The 10,039-nt window shown below is 39.8% G+C and overlaps 1 protein-coding gene across 1 annotated transcript; it reads left to right on the forward strand.

The window, feature by feature from the left end:
* The first annotated feature begins 505 nt into the window (after positions 1-505).
* LOC122051087 (protein SHORT-ROOT 1-like) lies at positions 506-2,798 on the forward strand. Its single transcript, XM_042612037.1, has one exon. The coding sequence runs from the start codon at positions 976-978 to the stop codon at positions 2,539-2,541; it is 1,566 nt and encodes a 521-aa protein (XP_042467971.1). The 5' UTR covers positions 506-975; the 3' UTR covers positions 2,542-2,798.
* The last annotated feature ends 7,241 nt before the right edge of the window (positions 2,799-10,039 follow it).

Below are 10,039 nucleotides of genomic sequence, written 5' to 3' on the forward strand. Positions count from 1 at the left end.
GAGCCAAAGGTTGGATCCTCGACAATACATCTGAAGCGTAGGAAAGCATAAAGAAGCAATACATAATAATAAGCAGTGGAAAGGGGGAGGCCAAGGATGCATGTTATATTTCTGAGAGGTGAGTTGGTTGGGGTGAGGCAAGGCAGGAGAATGTCCCGGTGGTGGGTTTGATGATTATACACATGCACGCTCGCCTCGGCGCTTTTTTTATTTTATTTTTTATTTGTTTGTGTTTTCTGTCCAACTCTGTCGTTGAGCTGTTCTTGCTGCCGCTGCCTCCTTGGCACGCCAACCTTATTCCTCTCTCTCTCTCATAGATGCATGTTGTCAGGTGAATTCCTCGAGCAGGAAATTGTTTAAGACGAAGGAAACGACTATTCTGAAACAATTCTTCGCTGTCCTGGTCTAAATTCAGAGTCCGAAGGTTACCTGTTTCATGTTTCATCATGTTTCATGTTGCTTTCTGTGATGGTAAAGTATAAATTTTACATATATGTAGCTGAAGCACAAGGACCACCTCGGTCAATCTTGGAACATCCATGAACGTATATTTATGTGACAAAAAGTAAAGAAAAAGAAGTGAAATTAAAAGAGAAAGGAAAGGAAAGAAAAAGCAAAGCGGCAGCAGGGAGGAAAAAGAAATGGACTCCTCCATACTTCCCACTCATCGACTGCACCAAAAGCATCAAAAGAAAGGCATGCACCCACCACCCACTGTCCACTGACCAAAGTTAAGATTTTGACAACCCCTGTTCCTCTCAGTCTCTGCATTTCATTTCTCTTCTCTTCTCTTCTCCCGTTAAGAAAACTCCAACACCAAGATATCTTCTCTCTCCCTCATCTTCTTTTAAACCCCAATCCATCGCCTTCCTTTTCTCATCGTCATCGATCTCCTTAATTCCAAACGACCATTCCCTTCTTCCTTTTGTATTGTCTCTCTGCCTCCGTCTCTCTATATGTGGAAGCGTGGGGCTGATGGACACCCTATTTAGATTTTTTAGCCCGCAATCCAATTCTCATAATCAGCAATCTTCCTACGATCTGAGTCGAAATTCAAGCAGCTCCAGGTCATCGGGTGATCCGTCTCTGCATCAGATCAGCAGTAACTACTACTTGGAGCAACCCAATTATTCGTTCCCTCATCAGGATCCGTACTCGCATCGAGATCAAGAATGCGGCACCGATCATCGCGACCTTTACATGGATGAAGACTTCTCCTCCTCCTCCTCCTCCAAGCACTTGGGCCACCGTCCGCCCGCCACGTCGACCCCGGTGTTCGACCCCGCTGCAGCGGCGGCTGATCTCAACCTCGACATCTTCTCTTCGCCCGTTTCCTCCTCCTCCACTGCCGCCGCCGCATCGGACGGCGGGGGGAGGTGGGCGTCGAAGCTGCTGCTCGAGTGCGCGCGCGCCGTGGCAGCGCGCGACACCCAGCGGGCTCAGCATCTGACGTGGATGCTCAACGAACTGGCCTCGCCTTACGGGGACGCCGAGCAGAAGGTGGCCGCCTACTTCCTGCAGGGCCTCTTCGCTCGGCTGACGTCGTCCGGGCCGCGAACGCTGCGGACCCTCACGGGCGCCTCAGACCGCAACTGTTCCTTCGAGTCTGCCCGCCGAACTGCGCTGCGTTTCCAGGAAGTCAGCCCCTGGTCCTCCTTCGGCCACGTGGCTGCCAACGGAGCTATACTCGAGGCCTTCCTCGAGGAGACGCCGCAGCGACTGCACATCCTCGACCTCAGCACCACCTTCTGCACGCAGTGGCCGACACTCTTGGAGGCGCTCGCCACGCGCTCGGCCGACGACACGCCGCACCTCACCATCACCACTGTGGCCGCGGCCTCTTCATCCATGCAACGCGTGATGAAGGAGATCGGTCAGCGGATGGAGAAATTCGCGCGCCTCATGGGCGTCCCCTTCCGCTTCAACGTCATCCACCATCCCGGCGACCTATCCTCTCTCGACTTGGACGACCTCGACCTCAGCGGCGATAACTCCGTCTCCGGCCTAGCCGTTAATTGTGTCAATGCCTTGCATGCCATCTCACCGAGCGGCCGGCGGCGGGATGGCTTTCTGGCCGCCATCCGAAGGCTGCGGCCGCGGATCGTGACTGTCGTGGAGGAAGAGGCCGACCTCGCGAGTAGCGAGGCGCCGGAGGAAGGGGAGGCGTTCGTGAAGGTGTTTGAGGAGAGCTTGCGATTCTTCACGGCTTACCTGGAGTCGCTGGAGGAAAGCTTCCCTCGCGCAACCAACGAACTTCTGGCGCTGGAGAGGGCGGCTGGGAGGGCAGTGGTGGATCTCGTCTCGTGCTCGCCTTCCGAGTCGGAGGAAAGGAGGGAGACGGCGGCAGCATGGTCGAGACGGATGCGCACGGCGGGGTTCGCGCCAGCGGCCTTCAGCGAGGACGTGACCGACGACGTGAGGGCGCTGCTGCGAAGGTACCGAGAGGGTTGGTCGATGCGGGCGCCTGCGGCCGACGAAGCCGGCGTGTTCCTGGAATGGAGGGAGCAGGCGGTGGTGTGGGCGAGCGCCTGGAAGCCATGAGAGACGGAAAACGAACGGGCCCAGCCCTGTCGGCACGTGCGGGGCATTCAATTCTTCTTTGCATCTCCTCCCACCAAAAAAACCGGCACGCGTTTAATTAAACTCGATATAACGGAAATCTGTGACACGAAGGAAGGAGAGGAAACGATCTTTAGTCGTCTTGTTATTGTGAGAGCTTAAAATGTAGTATCTTATTCTTTTTCTTCAAATCAAACTCAACCCGACTCATTGAATAAAATCCATGTCTTTTACATTAATTATGTGAGGATGACTAAGCCATGACAAGACACTAATGGCATTATTGCGTCTTGACCGAAAAATAAAAGGAAAAAAATGATTAGTGCGTGATTAGTTAGTTTAGGCTTGTTGAAAAAGCAGTTGATTAATTAAGAAACAAGGTAGGCATTCGGCATTCAGCATTCAGTGGTGGGTCGGTAAAATGATTATGTCAGGGAATTGTTTATGAGGTGAGAAAGTGATGGTTGTTTTATGGAGGAACACAAATGGATGGGAGTCGTCATTGTCCAATGGTCACGGTGCAACAATAATCCAGCAAAAGATGGTGGTGTTGGTAGTGGTGGAGTGAAAGGCCCCATTTGCATACTCGATGATCCCATCTTTTATATTGGCAAAGGAAGGAGAAATTTGGTTTCTGAGGGCAGTGCCTGTCTCTCCCTGTTTATCCACACAAGCAGACAAGCAACAGGTAGAAACAGGAGGAAAAAGGAACAAAAGGAGGAATAGATGAATAAATAAAAGGATGGAGGGTTGGTGTCATCGTGGGTGGAGCTTTTTGAGTGGCTGGAGACAGGAAGAGATAGATAGTGGGAGCACCTTTTGAGGGCGCGGGATGTGGCCATCCATTCGCTTTCTCTCGTTTGAAAATTTTTGCCTGCCGGCCCTGCCCCGGCCCCTCTATTAGGGGGGTTTTGAGTATGTGAGTATATTCTATCACAATTCGAAATTGACGGTTCGAAGTTGATAGTTTGAAATTATGATAATTTATCAAAAAGTGTATATAGAGATTTAAATTTATCAAAGGCATACATTATTTTGATATTTATTAAAGAATGTATTTTTTTAAATATATTTTTTATTTTATCCTTTTGACAATTTAATTTTTTCTATCATTTTTTTTCTTCATTATATTTCTCTCTCTTCTCTTTTTTTATGGGTAGAACATATGAATAACATTAGTCAATTTTTTAACAATATTTTAATGCATTTGAAAAAGTAAAAATAAATAATGAATAGTATATTTGAACTCCTTGCAATTTTAGAAATCCACTGGAACTAAAATGGATGCAATCGGAGCTCCCTAGATCCATCAGTGGGTTTCGGTCAAAATCCACTAATGGACCTAGAGAGCTCCGATTGAATCCATTTCAGTTCCTATAGATTTCTGATATTGCAAGGAGTTCAAATTTGTTGTTCATTATTTATTTTGACTTTTCATAGATGTTAACATACAAAATCAAAAAATCGACAAAAACACTCACGTTGGGCCTGATATGGAATGATATCAGGCCCAACGTGGGCCTGATATCATTCAATATCAGGCCCAACGTGGGCCTGATATCATTCCATATCAGGGTCACGTTGGGCCTGATATGAGTCCATATCAGGCCCAATGTGAGGTTTTTTATCGATTTTTTGATTTTGCATGTTAACATCTTTAAAAAGCTGAAATAAATAATGGACACCATATTTGAACTCCTTGCAACATCAGAAATCTATAGGAACTGAAATGGATTCAATCGGAGCTCTCTAGGTCCATTAGTGGATTTTGACCGAAACCCACTGATGGACCTAGGGAGCTCCGATTGCATCCATTTCAGTTCCTATGGATTTCTGATGTTGCCAGGAGTTCAAAGATGGTGTTCATTATTTATTTCGACTTTTTATAGATGTTAACATGCAAAAATAAAAAATCAGCAAAAATCTCCACGTTGGACCTGATATGAACTCATATCAAAAGATGTATGTTACTTTGATATTTATCAAAGAATGTACTTTTTTAAATGTATTTCTTATTTACCCCTTCTGACAATTTGACTTTTTCTATAGTTTTTTTTCTTCACTATATTTCTCTTTCTTCTCTTTTTTTATGGGCAGAACATATGAATAACATTAGTCAATTTTTTAGCAATATTTTAATGCATTTGAAGAAGTAAAAATAAATAATGAATATCATATTTGAGCTCCTTGCAATTTTAGAAATCCACTGGAACTAAAATGAGTGTAATCGGAGCTCTCTAGGTCGATCAGTGAGTTTCGGTCAAAACCCACTGATGGACCTAGAGAGTTCCGATTGAACCCATTTCAGTTCCTATGAATTTCTGATGTTGCAAGGAGTTCAAATTTGGTGTTCATTATTTATTTTGGTTTTTCATAGATGTTAACATGCAAAATCAAAGAATCAGCAAAAACACTTACGTTGGGCCTGATATGGAATAATATCAGGCCCAACGTGGGTCTGATATCATTCCATATCAGGCCCACATTGGGCCTGATATGAGTCCATATCAGGCCCAATGTGAGATTTTTTTTGTCGATTCTTTGATTTTGCATGTTAATATCTTTGAAAAGTCGAAATAAATAATGGACACCATATTTGAACTCTTTGCAACATCAAAAATCTATAGGAACTGAAATGGATTCAATCGGAGCTCTCTAGGTCTATCAGTGGATTTTGACCGAAATCCACTGATAGACTTAGAGAGTTCCGATTGCATCCATTTCAGTTCTTATGGATTTCTGATGTTGCAAGGAGTTCAAATATGGTGTTCATTATTTATTTCGACCTTTTATAGATGTTAACATGTAAAAATAAAAAATCAACAAAAAACTCCACGTTGGGCCTGATATGAACTCATATCAAGCCCAACGTGGGCCTGATATGATTCCATTTCAGGCCCAATTTTCATCAACACCACAATAATTTAGTTAATATTGCTTCTAAAATTATATGATTCCAAAATCGTTTAGAGAATTGAAGTGCCGCAGCGTCATACCCTTAAACAAGGATCTGATCGTTTTGTTAATATTGCTGGCTAAGTAATTGACCACCGGAAATGGATCACTGTAGTTCTAGACAATAATTTTATCTTTGTGTTGCTTCCTCTGTAAATAAGCAGATCAAATCTTCTGTCCCCAAATTTCTCTGTCCCCATGTTTTCTGCCGATCGGACGGATCAGATTACATCTTAAGACATCATGACATCTTTAAGATGTGTGCAGTATCCTCGTGATGTGCAAGGTATCCTTGAGATGTAATCTAATCCGTCCGATCGACAAAGGGACACGGGGACAAAGAAATTTGGGGATAGAGGATTTGATCTCGTAAATAAGAGCATAATTTTTCTCAGGTCTTAATTGTCAAAAAGGTCGGGCTGAATTTTTGTACTCTGAATGCAAAAGGATAAAGCATTAGCTAAAGATTTAAATGTGTAGTTGCAAACAGAGGCACAATATTGTTTTTCCTTTAGCCTCTGCTGCATTCCACTACTATCTGTATTTAAATCAAACAATTCCTGTCACTTGATGATGCATTATGCGTAGCGAGCAAGTACTTTTTCTCCCAGATCTCAAACAATTGGGCCTGATATGGAATCATATCAGGTCCACGTTGGGTCTGATATGATTCCATATTAGGCCCACGTTGGGCCTGATATGAGTTTATATCAGGCCCAACGTGGAGTTTTTTGTTGATTTTTTATTTTTACATGTTAACATCTATAAAAAGTTGAAATAAATAATGAACATCATATTTGAACTCATTGCAACATCAGAAATCCATAGGAACTGAAATGGATACAATCGGAGCTCCTAGGTCCATTAGTGGGTTTCGGTCAAAACCCACTTATGGACCTAGAGAGCTCCGATTGAACCCATTTCAGTTCCTATAGATTTCTGATGTTGCAAGGAGTTCAAATATGGTGTCCATTATTTATTTCGGCCTTTCAAAGATGTTAACATGCAAAATCAAAGAATCGACAAAAAACCTCACGTTGGGCTGGATATGGACTCATATCAGGCCCAACATGGTGTTTTTGCTGATTCTTTGATTTTGCATGTTAACATCTATGAAAAATCAAAATAAATAATGAACATTAAATTTGAACTCCTTGCAACATCAGAAATTCATAGGAACTGAAATGAGTTCAATCGGAGCTCTCTAGGTCCATCAGTGGGTTTTGACTGAAATCCACTGATCAACCTAGAGAGCTCCGATTACACTCATTTTAGTTCCAGTAGATTTTTAAAATTGCAAGGAGTTCAAATATGTTATTCATTATTTATTTTTGCTTCTTCAAATGTATTAAAATGTTGCTAAAAAATTGACTAATGTTATTTATATATATGTTGCCCATAAAAAAAGAGAAGAGAGAGAAGAGAGAGAGAAATATAGTGAAGAAAAGAAAACAATAGAAAATGTCAAATTGTCGTAAGGGTAAAATAAGAAATGCATTTAAAAAAGTGCGTTCTTTGATAAATACTAAAGTAATGTACGTATTTTGGTAAATTTAAATCTTTATGGGCATCCTTTGATAAATTACCGTTGAAATTATAGATTTGATGGTTTTAAGAATATTAATTTTTAATTTTAATTTTTGAAGGTGAATACATTTTATGATTTGAAATCACGATTTAATTTAGTGTTTGTAACTATTTAAAATTATCATTATTTATTTAAAAAGTAGTTATAAAATTATATTTAGAAAGAAAAGTGATAATGTTATTCATTTTTATTTTCCGTTCTCGTAATATTAATATCTTTGATTGATCAGCATAAAAATAGTCGTACTAATTGATAAAAAAATATACTAAATTTTATTTTAAATGTGTTGAATTGGAAAAGAATTATATTTTATTTTGGATTTTTTTTATAAAAAATGAGGATAGTTAAATAAATTGGTGTATATTAGGGAGTTAAAATAAAGAAAAATTTACATAGAGAGTTAAAATACATTTTTTTCTAATATAGTAATTGAAGAGGAAATGAAATTTTTAAATAAGAAAATATACTAAATTTGTATGGCGGCGCTGTGCCGCCTTGCATGAGATGTGACTGTCTCTCACGACTGTATATAGTGCCACTCATGTAAGTATTTACCACCTTCCAGAGACCCTTATTGTCCGCTAGCCTTGTACAGTGTCATCCTCCCGCAAGATGGCCAACTGCGTGGGTTGGAGTTGTAGTACCGCCTGCATTAGGGCCGCTCATTAGCTTAATGACAGTGGGAGATGTTTCATTTGCCTATCTGGACTTTAACCGAGGACCCATTTTAATTTTTTTTATATGCAACTGCTCACTCGATCAACCTTAAATCTGCAAATCAAATTCTATGATCAACCTCAGAGGTTTTTTATATACAACTCCTATAATCGATACCCTAAATCCCTAAATCAAATTTTACAATTACCCCTAAATCGGCCAATCCAATTTTTAATCTCACAGCGGTTGTTATGATCAATTGACTATTGGAAAAAGAGCACTGCCATCTCTTGAATATTCCGCAACCTTCAGTGTAGATATAAGATGTTCCCTACTTCCCCTCTTAAATTATTGAGGCATGTGATTAATTAGCCTTTCTCCTGGAATGATGCATTGGTGAAAAGTTGAGGGAAAATGCAGATCTTCATCTGATATGTAGTGGTTTTCGTCAAATGATAAATATAAGCTGTGTTATTTGAGTTTGTCCACTTAGTTAATTACTTATGTAAGTCATATCAAGAGAGAAAGAGGAGAAATAATATTCTATTATTTTTAAGAATTGATAATCCTTCATCATTCGAAAAAACTGAGATTAATATATTCATTCTTAATGAGGAGTTCAAACCTCCTAAATTTCAAAGAGTTGAATTTGTTTAAACTTCTCTTGAATAAGATATTGGATGACATATTTTGATATGGTGGCATCCTCTTAATCATTGTGATAAAATAATATGAGCTTATATCAAAATGATGTAATATCAACCTAAATTGTCAGAGAACCCACAATCTAAATAAGGAAAACAACATCTTCAATTTCAATATACATGATTTAAAAAGTTGCTATGGTTAGAGTATTCTCTTTCAAATTATGCAATATTTTATTTTTCATGCAATCTTTTTGAATTAAGTGACCTACAATATTCTATATTTACAATTAAAGGATTTAGAAGATGGAGTCAAGTGTGACATTTTTCTCACTTGAGAAGTGATAACTCAGTGCATAATAAATCTATAAAACTTATTGTTGATTTGATGAATACAACTCAACATATAGATGAAGTTACGAATCGAGAATCCTCTGAACAAATTCAAAAGAATTGATTAAAGCTTGTAACAACAATCAAAATCATTTGTTAGCTTAGTTTGCAAGCATGTGTGAGAGGTCATGATAAATCTTTAGATTCCTAAAATCATGGTAATTTCATTGAGATGCTAAAACTTTTGGGGAAATTGAATGATAGTATTGGTGATGTCATCTTAGAGAAAGTTCCGAGAAATGTAAAGTATATGTAAGACCGGTGCACATCAATAGATAGGGGGTCCATTCATTCATCTTTTCATCGTGTTCATTCGATATATCAGATTAGCAACAACAGAATATACAAATAAAAGAACGAAAGACTTGTGGGATTTAATTGGTTCCCAACCCCTCAAGGTCAGTATGTCCAAGATATCCATACTCAAGCATGAGTCCACTAGTGGTCTCTTTTACGGAAGCTTTTCAAAGACGAAGAAACTCGTCTTACAGTTTTTGCATAAGCACATAGAATATTAAAATAGAGCACAACTTGTAAAGAAAATACAAATAAATATTGCGGCCGATTGGAAAGTCCTAAGCATGCGCGCCACTCCTGAAGCTTCCCCAATCACAGAGTTTAGAACAGAGATGGAGAATAGAATGAAAGAAGTGCTATTCTTGAACGTGTAGGATTGAAAAGAATTTAGATATCTCCACAATGGTATGATATTGCCCACTTTGGGCATAAGCTCTCATGGTTTTGTTCTTGGGTTCTACCCAAAAAGCCTCATTCCAAATGGAGATATCTTTCTCTTATAAACTCATGATCTTTCCCATGTGTTTTTAATGTGAGACTATATTTATAACCTTGCAACCTCAACAGAACGTAAAGTCTTTGTCTCCTTTTATAGAGTTAGGTCGTATCCTTATCTGGATCAACTCTTATTTGGATTAAGCCTTAGCTTTATTTATATCATCTAACTTATCTTTATCATTATCTACATTATAGAGTTGAACCTTATCTTTTTCCATATTATCTTCCATGTCAACCTGTCATATTAACATCTCTGACAACTTAGCAATCTAGTCAATCTAACCTAGTCGGTCAACTAGATTGATTTTCCAATCGACTAATGAAGCCAAGCCACCGATCTGAGTCCGAACTCGAACGCGGTCAATCGAACTTGATTAGTCTACCTAACCCATTTGGTCTACCGAACCGATTTGGGTCCGATTTGACCCAAGTGAAGTCCGATTTGCAT

The sequence above is a fragment of the Zingiber officinale genome, chromosome 3A (assembly GCF_018446385.1).
Source record: "Zingiber officinale cultivar Zhangliang chromosome 3A, Zo_v1.1, whole genome shotgun sequence".
Lineage (NCBI taxonomy): Eukaryota > Viridiplantae > Streptophyta > Magnoliopsida > Zingiberales > Zingiberaceae > Zingiber > Zingiber officinale.

Bases quoted from the DNA above. Each gene is read 5' to 3' on its own strand.
- LOC122051087 (XM_042612037.1), top strand. From the start codon at position 976: ATGGACACCCTATTTAGATTTTTTAGCCCGCAATCCAATTCTCATAAT.